Source organism: Ranitomeya imitator, chromosome 7, assembly GCF_032444005.1.
Source record: "Ranitomeya imitator isolate aRanImi1 chromosome 7, aRanImi1.pri, whole genome shotgun sequence".
NCBI lineage: Eukaryota > Metazoa > Chordata > Amphibia > Anura > Dendrobatidae > Ranitomeya > Ranitomeya imitator.
In genome coordinates this window covers 65,028,772-65,047,175 of record NC_091288.1, presented here as the reverse complement: position 1 = coordinate 65,047,175, position 18,404 = coordinate 65,028,772, and the positions used below count along the sequence as shown (strand labels likewise).

Genomic DNA, 18,404 nt, shown 5'->3' with positions numbered 1-18,404 from the left:
GATAAACTGCATTGGGTTTATTATAATGAATGACAAACATCCGCATTAATCTTTATAAAAAACGAATGACCCTTTGCAGCTCACGTATAAGAAACACATTCTATTCTGCTGATGCCATGTACATGATCGGTGCCATCACTACGACCAGAGAACATTCTGAAGAGTTATTTAACCAAATATTCATGACTTTATACTTCTCCCATCTCTCCCCTGCAAAATAAAAAATCTCAGGTATTTTTCCACAATCTTTAAAGTAGGATATGCCAGCCAAGAACTTTTCACACTACTAGTCCGGTAATGACACTCGGACAGAAATTAGACACTTACCCAAATATCGCTTCTCTTCTCCCTCCTCGCTAAGCTCATATTCAACACGGAACCCAGAGACTGTATCAGATGCAGAGACCCAAGATATCACAAAGCTGCTAGAGGTGATCTCCGTCACAGACTCTGAAGTGGCCACCAATGGTGGAAGGCGAGTGGTTTCTCCGGTTTGTGTTGGACCTTGAAATTAAGAGAGATTTTATTTATATGAAGCATACATCAGTTGTGTTGCAGGCTACAATTTATAGGATTTCAGAAAAAAAATAAACTAAAAACCAGGTAAAACACTGATTCAATTACTCCAGGCACAGTTTCTAGTGACCATTCAAGCTTTCTTGCTCAGATTTAGGGTATCTGCACACACTGCGGATTTTGCTGCGGATCCACAGCGTTTCCGCAGCTGCGGATCCACATCGGTTTCCCATGAGTTTACAGTACCATGTTAACCTATGGGAAACGAAATCCGCAGTGCACATGCTGCGGAAACGCAGCGGTTTACATTCCGCAGCATGTCAATTCTTTGTGCGGATTCCACTGCGGTTTTACATCTGCTCCAATAGAAAACTGCAGGTGTAAAGCCGCAGCGGAATCCGCAGTAGAAACCACGATAAATCCGCAGGAAAAACCGCAGCGGTTTTGCACTGCGGTTTTTCCATCCGCTGTGGAAAAATCCGCAGTCCTTCAGAATACGTGTGCACATACCCTTAAGAAGAACCATTTATTACAAAAGAATGTAATGAATATTAGTCGCTTTTAACAATATGGCTACACTTCTTGTTGTGTGGAGTTAATATGATAAAACTATTTAACAAAAACTTTGTGTCCAAACATTCAAAAGCATGAAAACCCATTTTTTTGTTCTTTGAAGTAGTCTTAGGGTATGTTCACACGTTCAGGATTTCCATCCTTTTTTTTTTCAGGACTGTTTTTTTAAAAAACTGCAGCTCTTGGCAGAAAACGCAGGTCCTTTTTTTGGTCCTTTTTTGATGCGTTTTTTGATCCTTTTTTTTTATGCAGTTTTCTAACCCTAACCCTAACCCTACCCCTAACCCTACCCCTATTCTAACCTTAGTGAAAAAAAAAAAAAAAAAAATTCTTAATTTTTTTATTGTCCCTACCAATGGGGGTGACAAAGTGGGGGGGGGGGTATCATTTACAATTTTTTTATTTTGATCACTGAGATATAACCTATCTCAGTGATCAAAATGCACTTTGGAGCGAATCTGCCGGCCGGCAGATTCGGCGGGCGCACTGCGCCCGCCATTTTGCAAGATGGCGGCGCCCAGGGAGAAGACGGCCGGACGGACACCGGGACGCCGGGTAAGTATAAGGGGGGGAGATTAGGGCACGGGGGGGGCATCGGAGCACTGGGGGCGGGCATCGGAGCACGGGGGGAGGGGCATCGGAGCACGGGGGGAGGGGCATCCACACTCCGCCCACGCACTTCCGCCCGCTCCCCCGCACTTCCTGCTGCAGCGGTTCTGCACATCAAATCGCAGTAAAACCCGCAGATATATTTTTGATCTGCGGGTTTTACTGCGGTTTTGACCTCACAATGGAGGTCTATGGGTGCAGAACCGCTGCGGTTCAGGAAAAAGAAGTGACATGCTCCTTCTTTTTTGCCGCAGCTATTCTGCGCGGCTTTTTAAACGAAATTCCGGATCATGTGCACAGCAGTGACTGTTTTCCATAGGGTTACATTGTTATGTACCCTGCATGGAAAACAGCTGCGGAACAGCAGCGGCAAAACCGCTGCGGTTCCGCAGTAAAAAACGCACTGTGTGAACATGGCCTTAGACTTACCCTACATTGACAATTGCGTACCGGGGCTTTGCGAAGGGCTGCGTACTTCCTCCATTAAGCCCCTCCCACTTCCGTTTAGGTCCACCTACTTCTGCATGCATCCTGCGTACCTATCTTTAACATTGGGTACGCAGAACATGCGGATGTATGCGGGTGCGTTGTTTGACGTGCCCGCCGACCGCACGGGAATGCAACTTGTTGTGTTTTGGGAGGACGGCGGGCACATCAAAACGACGCATCCGTATACATCCGCATGTACAGTACAGACCAAAAGTTTGGACACACCTTCTACTTTGAAGAGCCTAGAATATAAGACATATTTTCAGTTGTTTCACACTTTTTTGTTAAGTATATAATTCCACATGTGTTAATTCATAGTTTTGATGCCTTCAGTGTGAATGTACAATTTTCATAGTCATGAAAATACAGAAAAATCTTTAAATGAGAAGGTGTGTCCAAACTTTTGGTCTGTACTGTAGGTACGCAGGACGCATGCAGAAGTAGGCAGACCTAAACAGAATAAGTGTGGAAGTGGGCGGGGCTTACCAGAGGACGTATGCAGCCCTCCGCAAAGCCCCGGTACACAAGTGTGAACCCGGCATTAAGGCTACAAAGCAAACATTTAAATAAGGGCCAACTTAAGTGACAGGTTTATAAGAGCAAATAAATTATTTACAGCTCTCAGCCAAGTTAACTCTTTTTGATGACAAATTTACACATTTTACAAATTTAGAGGCGAGTAAATAAAAATCAAGGAACTTTATGTCCAACTATTGTCATCGTGTCCCTTAGTTTTTTTTTTTTTTTTTTTTTAAACACACAACCTTAAACCAAGCATAGAAACAAAACAAGGCCCGTCACACGTTCCACCCCAAAAATCAAAAACAAAAAAAACAAACAAAAAATGTACGCATTTACATGGACCCATTTAATTGTATTGGCCCTGGTCTTCCATGCTGCCAGAAAAAAAAAAGACAGACATGTCAACATGTGGTTCACAATGACACATGGTCTATGAAAAAGTGGACACATGGTCCCGTATGAAGACCCGGACATGTCTAGATCACCATAGGACTTACCAGGTACGTGTGGATAAGCGTCTCCGGTACATGTAACAGATGCTACAAGTAGATATGAAGGAGACCCAAGTGGTTATAAGCGAATGCAGTCCTTACCTCCCAGTGTGGATGAGGTGGTAGTGAAGTCAAATCTCGTAACCTCCTTCTGTCCATACTGGAGGACACTGATCAGTTGTCCCTCATAAAGCACACCTGGTTTCAGGCCAAAAATTGTGTGGGAATTTAGGTGTCCAGGAATGGTTGCTTGTTTCCAAGGACCTTGTTTATGTTTCTAAGAAAGGCAAATAGGCAAAAATTAGAAGCTTAAACAACAACAAAAATCTATGGCATTAAAAAAAAAAAAAAAAAAAAAGACAGGAAGTGTTGCTTCAATAGAAACTCAACTGACCAGACCCTATGTTCTAGTCTTGGAAAATCTAAAAATGCAGAAACTGCTTGCTCAGTCATTGGAATTTTCATTGGCTATGTGCAGATGGAAATTTTCAAGGCATTCAAGAATGCATTTTTCAATTAGGGTACGTTCACATTTGCGGTTTGCGCCGCAGCGTCGCCGCCGCAACAAAACGCATGCGTCGTGCGGCCCTATCTTTAACATTGGCGCCGCATGGGGCCGCATGTGCATGCGTTGTGTTGCGTTTTACGCCGCATGCGGCGTTAGGGCGCACCTGTCTGGGCGCGGCAAACGCAACATGTTGGATTTTTTGTGCGGCGCCGACCTTTTAAAAAACGCATGCGTCGTGCGGCCCTATCTTTAACATTGGCGCCGCATGGGGCCGCATGTGCATGCGTTTTGCTGCGTTTTTGTTTGCGTTGTGCGTTGCGACGACGACGCTGCGGCGCACAACGCAAATGTGAACTTAGACTTAGAAACCACTTCATGAAATACACTAATTTTGGGGAGTTTTTGGAGGAATTTCTATTTGGCTATCTGCATGTAACTTTTTAAACTTGAGCGCACATGCTGAGATTTTCATGCTTCTGGAAACTGTAGTTATTCTTTTTCCTTAAAAGGGTTATTCGGATCTCCAAGATCCAATCCCAATAAATAGTTGGAATAATAATAATAATAATAATAATACTAAACCTCCTATTAGACATGTAGTATAAATAATAATAAATAATAATAATAATAATACTAAACCTCCTATTAGACATGTAGTATATATATATATTATTTATTCGCTAGGTCTTTCATCATGTGAAGACTTTGCAGGACCTTAGGTATCCATGGTTACCACCACTAATGAAGTGACAGTTTGCTAGTTGCTAGTCGTCATAACCATAGATACCCAAGGTCCTGCAATGCCTGCACAAGATGAAAGAGACATGGCGAAACAAAAACAAACAAACATAAAAAAAAAACACTTTTCTAAATTTCTAATTGGAGGTATTTGCTCATACTATTACACCTACTACATATTTGATAAGGCTCTTGGAGATGGGAATACTCCTTTAAGCTTTGTGTTTCATTTTCCTGCTCAATACAGAGCATCTTTCGAGTGGTTTATGCCAGAAGAATAACCTTGTCACTCCTGTAGTGAAATATGTATAGGTATGAATGTGTGACTAGCAGTAATTTAACATCTGTCCTGAGACTGCAGGTCTCACAGGGGGCACAGCTTATGATATCCTGAGAAGGCAGTCTCCTGTCTCCAATCTCGCCAGGGGGTCTGGCTAAGAACCACGAAGGAGAAACGTTTCACACCTTCTGGCTCTTTTGAAGAGAGATGTCTATTACAGCCTGACACTAAATGAGAAACTTTACACAAAGTTTCAAAGAAATATTCATTGGTGGATTGGCCATGGTCCAGTCACAAACCAGCAATTATAGTAACCTGAGAGGCTGGTCTAGAAATTTGACCTCCAGGTTGACGCTATATATTAGGCCTACACACAAAGAAAGATGTTCGCATGTGGGGGCAGCCTGGAAGCTGATGTGATCCATTCCATATTTCTCCCTTCCCCAGGGACAGAGAATCAGAATGCAAAGTTTGATATTTCTGTAAGTTTTCTCCATTTTGTTTTGTAACTGTTTTTGCATGTCACTTTTTATTTCCATATTTTTACACTCTTTATTGTAAGCACTGTACCTTTTCTATTAAAGCTTAAAAAACTTTAATAAGTGTGAACCTTGCATGTTCTAAAGAATCCATAGCCTTAAAGTGTGTGATCCTTATCATTGGCAGACAGTAGTAGTAATATTTCTGGGACTCATCGCCCCTGTGCTCGGTGAGTGGTGGCAGCGTGTATGAGCGGGGTGTGTGGACTGTGTTGGGGTGTGATTTATGCTCCCATTACAGCATAGGACAGAGGTTGAATGCTGGACTGAGTGAGAGGTTAACCCTTGCAGGCGCAACCCCAAGTCACATGCTGAGTAGCTGGTACGTGAAATTGATGGCAGAGCGGTGGGATAGAATTATTTCCATTAGCGCATAGTTTAAGAAATTATTCCCTGTACTAAAGAATTGTTATCATTGCGAGGAGTGCACCAGTTCTACAAGGTTCAACTCTGAGCTTACTTAGACATACTTGCAAACAGTTTCCTCGTTTTTCTTTTCTATCTTTCATTTGGCAAAGACTGTTCATCGATATGGCAGCCCAGTACAAGAAGCAGAGGAAAGAGGCTCTGACCGACCTCTGAGAGCAGACAGGAATAGAGACGGCCGACAAATCCAATTAACTGCTGATACGCGCCTTGGTCGAGCAGGACAGAGCAAATGACTGGAGCATCTGGCCAAGGAAAGTCCACCTCAGAGACCCAGCAATGCCAGCTCTTGCACCGAAGATACCTTCTGGGAGTGCCAGCAATGCCAGTGCTGAGGAGCCTATGAGGGCAGAGCACTGTACTGTAGTTTGCATGTGCTGGCTCTCTTTGGCCTTTACCCGCACATGTGCATTCCAGTAATTTGCTCTGCCCTCAGCAGGAAAGAGTAGTACGCCTGCACAGGAGCGCGATGGAGGACACTGGATGACGTAGGACGGCTATCGCAAGAAAGGAGGCGCCATATCCAGACCAGATCGCCCCGTAGGGGAGTATAATAAAAGCTTTGTGTTATGCGGAGCACAATGGGGGCATATACAGTTAGGTCCATATATAATTGGACAGAGACAAAATTTTTCTAATTTTGGTTATAGACATTATCACAATTAATTTTAAACAAAACAATCCAGATGCAGTTGAAGTTCAGACTTTCGGCTTTCATTTGAGGGTATCCACATTAAAATTGGATGAAGGGTTCAGGAGCTTCATCTCCTTAACATGTGCCATCCTGTTTTTAAAGGGACCAAAAGTAATTGGACAATTGACTCCAAGGCTGTTTCATGGACAGGTGAGGGCAATCCCTTCGTTATGTCATTCTCAATTAAGCAGATAAAAGGCCTGGAGTTGATTTGAGGTGTGGTGCTTGCATTTGGAAGATTTGGCTGTGAAGTAAACATGCAGTCAAAGGAGCTCTCCATGCAGGTGAAACAAGTCATCCTTAAGCTGCGAAAACAGAAAAAAACCCATCCAAGAAATTGCTACAATATTAGGAGTGGCAGCATCTACAGTTTGGTACATCCTGAGAAAGAAAGAAAGCACTGGTGAACTCATCAATGCAAAAAGACATGGGCGCCCACGGAAGACAACGGTGGTGGACGATTGCAGAATAATCTCCATGGTGAAGAGAAACCCCTTCACAACAGCCAACCAAGTGAACAACACTCTCCAGGAGGTCGGCGTATCAATATCCAAATCTACCATAAAGAGAAGACTGCATGAAAGTAAATGCAGAGGGTTCACTGCACGGTGCAAGCCACTCATAAGCATCAAGAATAAACAGGCTAGACTGGACTTTGCTAAAAAACATCTAAAAAAGCCGCACAGTTCTGGAAGAACATTCTTTGGACAGATGAAACCAAGATCAACCTCTACCAGAATGATGGAAAGAGAAAAGTATGGCGAAGGTGTGGTACAGCTCATGATCCAAAGCATACCACATCATCTGTAAAACATGGCGGAGGCAGTGTGATGGCTTGGGCATGCAGGGCTGCCAGTGGCACTGGGTCACTAGTGTTTATTGATGATGTGACACAGGACAGAAGCCACCGAATGACTTCTGAGGTCTTCAGAGCCGCCATACTGTGTGCTCAGATCCAGCCAAATGCAGCCAAACTGATTGGTCGTCGTTTCATACTACAGATGGACAATGACCCAAAACATAAAGCCAAAGCAACCCAGGAGTTTATTAAAGCAAAGAAGTCGAATATTCTTCAATGGCCAAGTCAGTCACCTGATCTCAACCCAATTGAGCAGCATTTCACTTGTTAAAGACTAAACTTCAGACAGAGAGGCCCACAAACAAACAGCAACAGAAAACCACTGCAGTGAAGGCCTGACCGAGCATCAAAAAGGAGGAAACACAGCGTCTGGTGATGTCCATGAGTTCAAGACTTCAGGCAGTCATTGCCAGCAAAGGGTTTTCAACCAAGTACTAGAAATAAAATTTTTATTTAAAATTATATAATCTGTCCAATTACTTTTGGTCCCTTTAAAAACAGGGTGGCACATGTTAAGGAGCTGAAACTCCTAAACCCTTCATCCAATTTTAATGTGGATACCCACAAATGAAAGCTGAAAGTCTGTACTTCAACTGCATCTGAATTGTTTTGTTTAAAATTCATTGTCGTAATGTCTAACCAAAATTAAAAATTTTTTGTATCTGTCCAAATATATATGGACCTAACTGTATACATCATTCTAGAATGCTGTCACATAGGGTTTACCGGAGCTGGCCCTATTTTACATGGGAAAAACGGGTGACTGTTTCCTTTTAATAATTATTAATGTTAAGAAACTAACGGGACTTCTACAGAAGATGCAACTTCCATTGTATTTAAGTAAAGTTTTCTTTATTGGTTTAGTGAGACTTACGGGTTTCCAGCGCAGGACGTACTGCTTGATGTGCGATTGCTGAGGAGCAGTCCACTGAATGGGGTGCGAGTTGGGGTGGTTAGCATTTTCTGTGATAATTACTTGTACAGGTCCAGCTCCAGCTGTTAAAGAAATAAACATTGCACGTTATTTTAAGAGCACAAATGAGACCTAAAAAAGAAAAAATCCTAGAATCTAATCACAAAAAAACCCAATATACGGTCAAAGTGTCTGATGAAACCGTTATTCCACTGCGCAAACTTTTGTATGGCAATTATCTATTCTTAAAGGGGTTTTCCCACTAATAAAAGTAAATTTTAAGTAAATTTTAATCAATAGATCTTGGAATAATAATAATTTCCACAATTGGATGTGTTTAAATAAAACGTTCCTGTGCCGAGATAATCTTATAAAATGAGCCCCTGCTGTGTACTGTGCAATGGCTGTGTCTGACCGTACAGGGACATGGTCTGATTGTACCACATCTTCTGGGCAGGGGAGGAAGCAAAAGAGAATATACGGATGGGATCATAAATAATTTGAGGTAAAATATGGTTTAAAGACAGGAAGGGAAATGTTTTACCTCACAAAAAGAAAAATCAGCCATGATCCTGTGCTGTAATGTCTGTATATTCTCTTGTTTCCTCCCCCTGCCCAGGATATGTGGTATGATCAGACCATGTCCCTGTAGGGTCAGACACGGCCATTACACAGTACACAGCAGGGGCACATTTATAAGATTATCTCAGCACAGGAACATTTTATTTAAACACATCCAATTGTGGAACCTATTATGGTTCAAAGATAAAATTGATTAAAAAGGAACCGTTAGTGGGGAAACCCCTTTATTTGCACTCTACAAAATAACAGGTCAGGAGAGTAACCAAAATGCATCCGGTCTACATTTCCCTCTTCTATATAATAAATGTAGAAGGGTGTGTTTTAGTCATCCTCTCTGGGTCCAGCTCAGAGTCACGCCTGCTCCTGGTGTCTTGTTGTATACAGCTCTCGTCACATTGATAGCGCTGCAGCCAATCTCGGAGCTCAGCGTCTCTCCTCGTGTGGACGGCACAAGTTGCAGAGTTCAGTTTGACGCGTTGACAGGGCTACGGCGAAGCAGCGAGTTCAGCGGCTTTCACTGTTCACACAGGCGGAGACGCTGAGCTCAATGATCGGCTGCTGCACCCTCGGTGTGACTTCAGAGCTGCAAATGACCGACGCCGGGAGCAGCAAAGATTTTTGGTCCCAGGGAGACTGAGTGAAGCACATTGTTATTAGCACACTGCGCCGGCGGACACAGGTTTTTTGAAAACCACAATAAAAGGGTTTATGAAAACATGTTCTTAATACAGAACATCTTGCTCCTTTCTTGTAAACCAGCATAGAACAGGTCATTCTTCATGAATCAGTCCTTTTGTATTTCATGTACATTCTACAACACAAACAGGCAGTCTTAAGCCAAGATAGCTGTCGAACGAACAAAAAAAAAACAAAAAAAAAAAAACACACTATCTCCCCAAAGTACCCATACACGGGTGCTCAGGTGGCAGAAGAGCTTCTGTGTTCTCAATGAGCGAGGTGCTGCCAGACGTTTTAGGGAACAAAAGGGTCAGCACTCGGGGGGGGGATTAAAAAAAAAAATAAAATAGAAAAATCGGACGTGCCCGATTCCTCCATTCCACAGAATCATCTGTAGGGGGACAGTAGGGAGGCGACTATACACATTAGACCGTCAGCCGACGTTAGTCTAAGGCGTGTGGATGCCTTTAAAAGATAGTGAAATAAACAAAAAAAATAAATTATATTATAATTTTTTTAGTTTTGTTTTTATTATTAGTTTTATGAGTCAAGTTAACATTGAATGCATTTTTTGCCTTTAGTATTTATACTTAAAAGATGCGCTCCAAATGTACAAAAAGATCAAATGTATTTTCTCTTTTTTCATCTGACCAACTGTACGACAAGTGCGCAGTGTCCTTGGGATAAGCACAGCTGTAGAAACATTGGACGGAGCAAGGGGCGAACTATTGAGTGACAAACAAAGTCTAAATGTCAATCTTGCACAACATTCTGTGTTAAAAGGTATATCGACAGAGCACGTTCCATGTTACTTCCTTTATATGCTCTTCTCATTTTTTCACATATTGCAATACATAGCTTAATATTTGCTTAATGGCTCCACCAACTACCAGCGTCTCAAAACATAGCATCTAAAATATGAGAGAGATTTGTAGTATAAGGTTGGAAGCTGAATTTAAAATCATTCCATTTTGTAAAAGGGGAAGAGGTCATCCTTTGCCATCTTCACCCACTTCATTCCACGCTTGTCCATTCTGGATATTAAAATCCTAATAGCTGATTTATTGTTCCGCATTATTAAAACCAAGGGTAGCAGCTCTTGTTCGGAATATTGTTTATTCCTGGAATTACTGACTATTGCATAGTTGGTCACGGTGGGACATTGACCTGAACTTTGCCCAATAGTTGCAGCATCCTACACATTGAAATCCGTTTGCTACAAAGTCAGTAAAATGCAAGATGGAAGGTTTTGTGTGCTGCAATGTAGAAATATAATCATGAGGGGGATAAAACTGCATGGCTTAGTGCAAATTACCAATATTGTGTTATCACTAACCTGGGAAAGAACGAGGTTGGCAATGCCATTCACCTATTCCATTGCCATAACAATAACATTGGTAGCTGACCCCATTTACATTCTTCTCCCAAGAATCTCCGATCTGATAAAAGTTTCGCGTTTCAGTCTCTTGGCATTGATCTGTAACATGATAAGCAAGTCAACACATTCAGCACGTCTGTATAGTGCTCCATAGACAGAATGGGATTGTCGCTTGAAGACAACCCCTGTCCACATGCCCCTATTAGGCTGTCAGAGGGAAGTTCCTCACAATCCTTCTACATAGTGATCCAGCACCAATCTGATGACAAAAACAAAATAAAAAAATATATCTTGCTGCCAACTTTGTCCTGAGAGAGATATATATATATCTACTATATAATTGTCTAAGGGTCACTTCCGTCTGTCTTTCTGTCTGTCACGGATATGCATTGGTCGCGGCCTCTGTCTGTCATGAAAATCCAAGTCGCTGACAAAACGCCCACAACCATTGCCACGACCAATCAGCGACGGGCGCAGTCTGGCGACAACATGGCCGCTCCTTCCTCCCCTCCAGTCAGCCCTCACACAGGGTTAATGCCAGCGTTACCAGAGCGCAGTGTAACGCACTGCGGTTACGCAGCTATTAACCCTGTGTGACCAACTTTTTACTATTAATGATGCGTATGCAGCATCAATAGTAAAAAGACCTACTGTTACAAATAATAAAAATATATATATATATATATATATATATATATATATATATATATATATATATATATATATATACATACATACATACATACATACATATACATATATACATACATACACACACATCACTGGGCAATACATTACGTGGATGGGCAATATACTACGTGGACATGCATATTCTAGAATACCCTATGCCTTAGAATCGGGATAGATAGATATATGTATCCAGATTAGAACGCATCGGGTTTTCTAGAACATGTATGTAGTTTATTTATGAAGATTTTAGAATAATACATTGAATACACAGGATTCGGCCAGACTGTGCCTGTCGCTGATTGTTCGCGGCCGGCCACCATTGTTCCGTTGGCCCCGGATCGAAGCTGTTACCGACGCTCCTCGCGCGCTCCGGTCTGAAGAATGCATTGCGATGCATTGCGCGAGACCGCAATGCATGGAGCGGTCACCGGGGCGTTGCAAGGAGCGGGAAAGGCCTGTTCCTGATCCGAGCGGCCGACGGATGGTGAGTATATAACTATTTTTTTTTTTTTATTATTATTATTTTTAACATTAGATCTTTTTACTATTGATGCTGCATAGGCAGCGTCAATAGTAAAAAGTTGATCACACAGGGTTAATAGCAGCGTTGACCGAGTGCGTTACACTGCGGTCAACGCTGCCATTAACCCTGTGCGAGCGCTGATTGGAGGGGATTATGGAGCGGGCACTGACTGCGGGGAGGAAGGAGCGGCCATTTTGCCGCCGGACTGTGCCCGTCACTGATTGGTCGTGGCAAAACAGCCATGACCAATCAGCGACTTTGATTTCCATGACAGACAGAAGCTGCGACCAATGAATATCTATCCGTGACAGACAGACGGAAGTGACCCTTAGACAATTATATAGTAGATATTAGTTGACAAAGATGTGCAGTCAACTTTTTTTTTGTCCAGCTAAAAAAAAACAAAACAAAACGGATTTTCAATTGGATCCGTATTGTCAACATTGAAGTCTATGGAAAACAAATTAGAATATGAATGAGAAAAAAAAAATTAACACAATTTTTCTACTTTTTTTTCCTTATTCATATTCTTATTTTTTTTTCCATAGACTTCAATGTTGACAATACGGATCCAGTTGAAAATCAGTTTGTTTTTTTTGCTGGTCAAAAAAAAAAAAGTTGTGACTGCACATCTTTGTCAACTAATTGCTGCTGGGTCTGGTCTACTGGAGGATTACTGGACATGTGAACATAAGCTTAGTAAGAAGAGGAGAGCAACCTGTAGGCAGACTCCTCTCCCAAAGGAAAAAAAAAAAAATACAGCAGTTAAAATCCAAGTGCCCACTCCACAATCCTCCTGAATGCATAGAGTTGGGAGGTCCCCAACACATTAGATCATTGGCCAGTCCTGCTGAATTCAGAGCGGGTCAGTCTATATACATCTAATCTGTGTGGAGAACTTAAGAGTTTTTTTCATGCTCTTAAAGTATAGAAAAAAAACAAATTGACAATTTGCTGGTCAATTGAGAACGTGAAGATTTTACTCAAATATATAAAAGCTATAGAAAAGCTAAAGTGAGCTTTAGCTTTTATGTGAACTGTGCCCTGAGAGGCATCAACTCATTGAATGCTTGCCAAAGAAAACAGATGAAAATCCACAGGGTTTAGCAAGCACTGATTGAATAAACAGAGGAGATCTTATCGCAGCCTTTGCCCTCATCCACCCCCAGTAGCAGAGACACATCATTTAAGGGATTTAGCTCAAGACTATTAAGCAGTGCAATTACAGTTTATCTAGAAAGCAGAAGAAATAGGAATTTAAATCCATCAGCCATCGCACAGGAAGAAGACGTTCAGTGGAAATAGGGGATTTAGGACATTAGTCCGAATATGCACTGGTTCTATAAAGAGCTGCGTGTAATATAGAGTACAATTTCCCTAAAGAACCATGTGAGCAAGAGCGCAACTATAGTAGGTGCTAGGATTGGAGTCACACCATGGCCCTGGAGTTTAAGGGGATCAAATGGTCACTTTGGCCCATCCAAGAAGACCAATTCTATTACAGACCAGATAGTTAGGCTTATTGGTAACTTTGCATTGGGGCCCACAAGCTTCAAGTTATGTCACGGCTTGGCAGGCAGGCCAGGCAGCTGCCCAGGGCTCCCACTCCTCTAGGTGCCCCAGGAGGTGGCCATTATGGGGACCATGTGTAAGAGGGGCCCGGCGCCGCCCCCCTCCCTTCAACTTATCGGCATCATAGACCGATACATTTGAAAGCATTGATGGAGGAGAGAGCGTCAGATGACGCTTCTTCTCCCATCACTCCCCCTCTGACTCAGCGTGTGCCAGCAGTGGAGCTGAGACACTGTAGAAGCCAGAGCATCAGGGAAACAAGGAAGAGAGGCAAGAGTGTGTGTGAGTGTGTGTGAGTGTGTGTGTGTGTGTGTGTGTGGTGGGGCAGCATTTTACACTATGAGGGGGCTACAGTATACTCTTATCAAGGACCATGGTCAGTGCATTATACTGTATGTACAATGTGGGACCTACATTATACTGTATCAAGGACTATCTGTTCCCATCATTCTTCCTCAGCAGGAGTAAAGAGGCCGGAAACAAGCCTAGAACGACTTCAATATTGTTGATCACGCCTGTTTAATGGCCTGAACTCAGAAACATTTTGGTTGTATTTACATGCACTAGGTGATGGTGCAATATGTTCGCATTTGGGGCCCCACTTTAAACTTTAGCCCAGGGCCCCACTTTGTCTAAAACCATTGTTTAGGTACATAGAACGCCAAAAGGCATATATGAGGCTAGTGTGTTCAGGTTAGAGACCCACAGACAATCTGGACCATGAATGTCTGGAGGGGCGAAACTGGCCTTTGGGTCAATTTCATAGCACAGCACATGGAGATTTCCATTTAGCCTATGAAGCAGCAAAAGTTACATACCCACAGCATCGCACTTCCATCTGCCACGTCCCTGACCAAAGCACGTGCAGTTCATCAAGTGTCCCTCTTCATGATATTTGTTGAAAGACTGATTAACATCATAAGTGACACCATCCACAATACATTGGTCTGTTACACAAGGCAAAGAGAAAATGCCAATTAATCATAAGCAAAAAAAAAAAAAAAAATACAATCAAAATAAGTCACAGGATGCCATTTACGCCCTTGTGCTTTTCATATGCTTTGCTCAACAAAAGGCTCTTGTGAATAAACCGCATTTGTCATATTAACACAGCACTTTGGTACATTATATATACAGAACATTACGCCAAGCTATCCAGCTTGTATTTCTCAGTAATAAAATTAAAAAAAAAAAAAAAAAATCGTAAAAAATAAACATTCTGCCAGATATTTATTTTTTATTACTAACACTTCTAAGTAGGCTTTTATAACTCTTCAAGTTCAGAGTCTAGACTCCTAAATAATGTGCATCTTGGCACAATGAAAAGTGAATATAAGGAACATGGCATCAATTCACTACAAATAGAAGAAAAACAACAGCGGGGGGAAGGAAAGACATGTTCTGTTCAACTAAGAAGAATTAGGTTTTCCTTCAAATAATCTATGTAGCTTGCTTTTTAGAGGTTGTCCACTACTAGGAAAGCCCTCCTCGTTCATAACGTTTGGTCCGTTAAAGTAAATAAAAGACCTATACTCGCCTCACATGCTGGTGCCGTTCCAGCAGTGTTGGTATTAGAGTTCCCAGGGTTCATGTGAGGTTATGTCATATGAGCCCTGCGACCAATCAGCACTGGCGTCACTGTCCCCGCCTTCGGAAAGATCGAACATCAACGCAGCCCTGACCTCCTGCTGATGGTCAATAACTCTGAAGGTGGGGACAGTGAAGCAGGTGCTGATTGGCCGCAGGGCTCATGTGACTTTGCGGCCTCACGTGAGCCCCAGGACTGAGTGCCGACACCAGAGTGGAGTATGGGTGTTTTAAAGGGAGAAACCCCTTTAAAACCTATAGAAATGAATACACCTTAATAAAAACTGAAATTCTTGTTCGTGATGAGCGAGTATGCTCGTTACTAGAGTTTCTCCGAGCATTTGGGCGTGGTCGGAGATTTAGTTTATGTCGTTGCAGCTGCATGATTTGCGGCAGCTACACAGCTTGAATACATGTGGGGGTTGTCTGTCAGGGAATCCCCACATGTATTCAAGCTGTCTAGCAGCCACAAATCATGCAGCTGCGACAACAAATAAATCTCCGAGCACATCCAAATACTCGGAGAAACTCTAGTAACGAGCATACTCGCTCATCACTAATTATTGTGCGAAATAAGGCAAAAAAAAAAAAATTATATATATATATATATATATATATATATATATATATATATATATATATATATATATATATATATATATATATATATATATATATATATATATATATATATATATATATATATTATAGAGTAAGCCTTACTCACTGTATCCAAAAATGGTCCCGTACCTTTTAGCTGGGAATATGCAATGCAGTTCCACTCCCCGCGGCCATTGCCAACACATGTACATCGCATCATGTGACCCAAGTTATGCATTTTATCCCACTGATCTCCGATACGGTACATAACGCCTTCATTGGTGGTACAGATTTCTTCATGAGCTACAGTAGAGGCAGACGGGAGGAAAAAAAAAAAAAAAAAAGGCCAAGTTATGAATGCTAGGACCAGTCATGTGGTTAGTTTTCCTATACATAAGATTTATTCTTGGCAGGCCAACACAAGACATACAGTAATACCATGTGTTGTATGACACGTATCCTTTTTTAAGAAAAATTAAAAAAAACACAAGGGACAATTTATATAATAAATGATACCCAAAGACATTTTAAAGAACAGAAACTCACCGGCCATAGGACAGAAACCAAATTTCTGGTCCGCGTCGTAGTCAAGAGTAGTCCCGCACCACTTCATATTGTCGCGGCGACCTTCTGAGGTGCAGTCTGTGTAATTGCGGTTGTTGTACAGGAAGGGGAAGTGACAGATGGCCCCATTTGAATTACCGCCCCTTGTCTGAACCACGACTTAAGAAAAAAAGAATTGCATTATTAGAAAGAGAGTGACACCATCAACCTATTATTTCTGCTCTGCTAGGCAATCATATCATAAAAATAGAGTTTCCTTAAAAATAGAAGTGCAATCTGGTTCAGGAAATTAAAGCCCGTCAGCACCACTTTGGAATGGTCAACTGGTAGCGTTAATTACTAACAGATAATAATGGGACAATATTTCATACTCCAGAAAATGCCTTGTCTGGGTCTATAATTCACCAACTAAAGTTACCATCACTATCGGCTTACCACGTTGTTCTGTGCAGAAGGAATATTTCTTGTCTTCATCATAGTTGGATGTTGTTGCACACCAGAGCTTTCCATCTTGCCGGCCTTCGGTCGTACACGAATAGTAGGTTCTGCCATCATGTATGAATGGGATTGCACAAGGCTCATTGTTAGAATTGCCACCATATGTGCCAACTGCAACTGTATGAAAACACAAAAATCAGGATGCTAAGAAGTTCTTCAGCGGTGTGTATGTGTGTGTGTGTGTGTGTGTGTGTGTGTGTGTGTGTGTGTGTGTATGTGTGTGTGTGTGTGTGTGTGTGTGTGTGTGTGTATACACACACGAGAGCGCGAGAGAGAGAGAGAAAGCGCGAGAGCGAGAGAGAGAGCGAGAGCGATTTTTTTCTATAATTTATATTTTATTTTATTTGTAGCACCTTCACCTACCACTTTCCTCACAGCTGACGCCGTTGCCCAGGCAAGTGCAGATCTGTTGCTGGCTACCCTGTGTTTTGACCCACTTCATGCCCGCAGAATACTGGACTCCACTGTCAGTCGCGCAGTGCTCAAGATCAATATTTGCCACAGGCGTCAGGGCCTTTATACCAGTATCAACCACTACAGGAAAACAAAACAGAGTAAGCGTAAGATTGATTTTAATTGTGAGGTCGGGATCACAAACAGACGGCCGAGTCTCGCAGGTTAAAACCAAGCTCTGGCACCGGCACTCCGGAGCGGAGCGTGCCTCCGCATAGCAATACATGGAGCTGCACGCTCCGCTCCGGAGTACCGGTGCCAGAGCTTGGTTTTAACCTGCGAGACTCGGCCGTATCTCGCTGTAGTGTGACTCCGGCCTAAAACTCAGAAAACACTATGTGTAAGGACTTCGTGGTAGGTGTTCTGTAAAGGCCCCATACACACTGGAGAAAAGTCTTCCAAACACACATTTGAGCTGGATCAGTAGACCCAGGAATGTGTATGGGGGGGTCTAACAGCTTTCCACAGAGAAGGTCATTGCATGTAAGGATGAGGAAACCCTTGTACTGCCTGGTTTCTTGTATGAAAAGCCAAACACCTTTCTAGTCTGTACACTTTAGGCAAACTAAAAAATATTGCCTGTGCGCAATACTATCAATATATCAATTAATAGACATTTAAAAAAAATTCAACTCACCAATACCAGTTGTTTGTAAGGATGAGTGTCTCTCGCACTTCCATTCCCCACGGCCATTGCCTGTACAGATACACTGCAACAAGTTGCCTCTGGGATCGGTCTTCGTCCAAGTATCTCCAATCCTGTAGGAGGTTCTGGTTTCCTGATCATTACACCTATCTATATGCAAAAGTAGGACAAATGAATGCTAAATAATAACATTATACAATACACACACACACTAAATATATTTCTTTATCACACACATTATATAAAGTGTGTATGTTTTGTGACAGTCACTGGCAAAGTACCGGAGGGGCGATATGCATCACTGACGTTGTTAGCTTCAGTGATATGAACCTAGAAAATGCTCCAGCACACTAAATGCTGAGAGGGGTTAACCAACCATATTTAGGGCTGGGTTGATTGAACAGGTGTAGAGTGGGTGGGAGGCTGTTCACCATATCTCCAACCCAGGGTGGAGTCTGGAAGATAAATAAACAGCC

The 18,404-nt window shown here is 42.3% G+C and overlaps 1 protein-coding gene across 7 annotated transcripts in view; it reads right to left on the bottom strand.

Moving 5' to 3' along the window:
• Window positions 1–18,404, bottom strand: part of FN1 (fibronectin 1) — an 81,559-nt gene that overhangs the window by 41,220 nt on the left and 21,935 nt on the right. For all 7 annotated transcript variants that reach the window (XM_069733401.1, XM_069733398.1, XM_069733403.1 and 4 more), the window contains exons 6-15: window positions 17,920–18,078; window positions 17,193–17,363; window positions 16,767–16,946; window positions 16,314–16,490; window positions 15,918–16,070; window positions 14,399–14,527; window positions 10,754–10,894; window positions 8,119–8,240; window positions 3,303–3,477; window positions 328–504 (exon numbers count right to left, since the gene is read on the bottom strand). In XM_069733401.1, coding sequence (XP_069589502.1) covers window positions 328–504; window positions 3,303–3,477; window positions 8,119–8,240; window positions 10,754–10,894; window positions 14,399–14,527; window positions 15,918–16,070; window positions 16,314–16,490; window positions 16,767–16,946; window positions 17,193–17,363; window positions 17,920–18,078 — 1,584 coding nt within the window. The remainder of the gene's footprint in view (window positions 1–327; window positions 505–3,302; window positions 3,478–8,118; window positions 8,241–10,753; window positions 10,895–14,398; window positions 14,528–15,917; window positions 16,071–16,313; window positions 16,491–16,766; window positions 16,947–17,192; window positions 17,364–17,919; window positions 18,079–18,404) is intronic.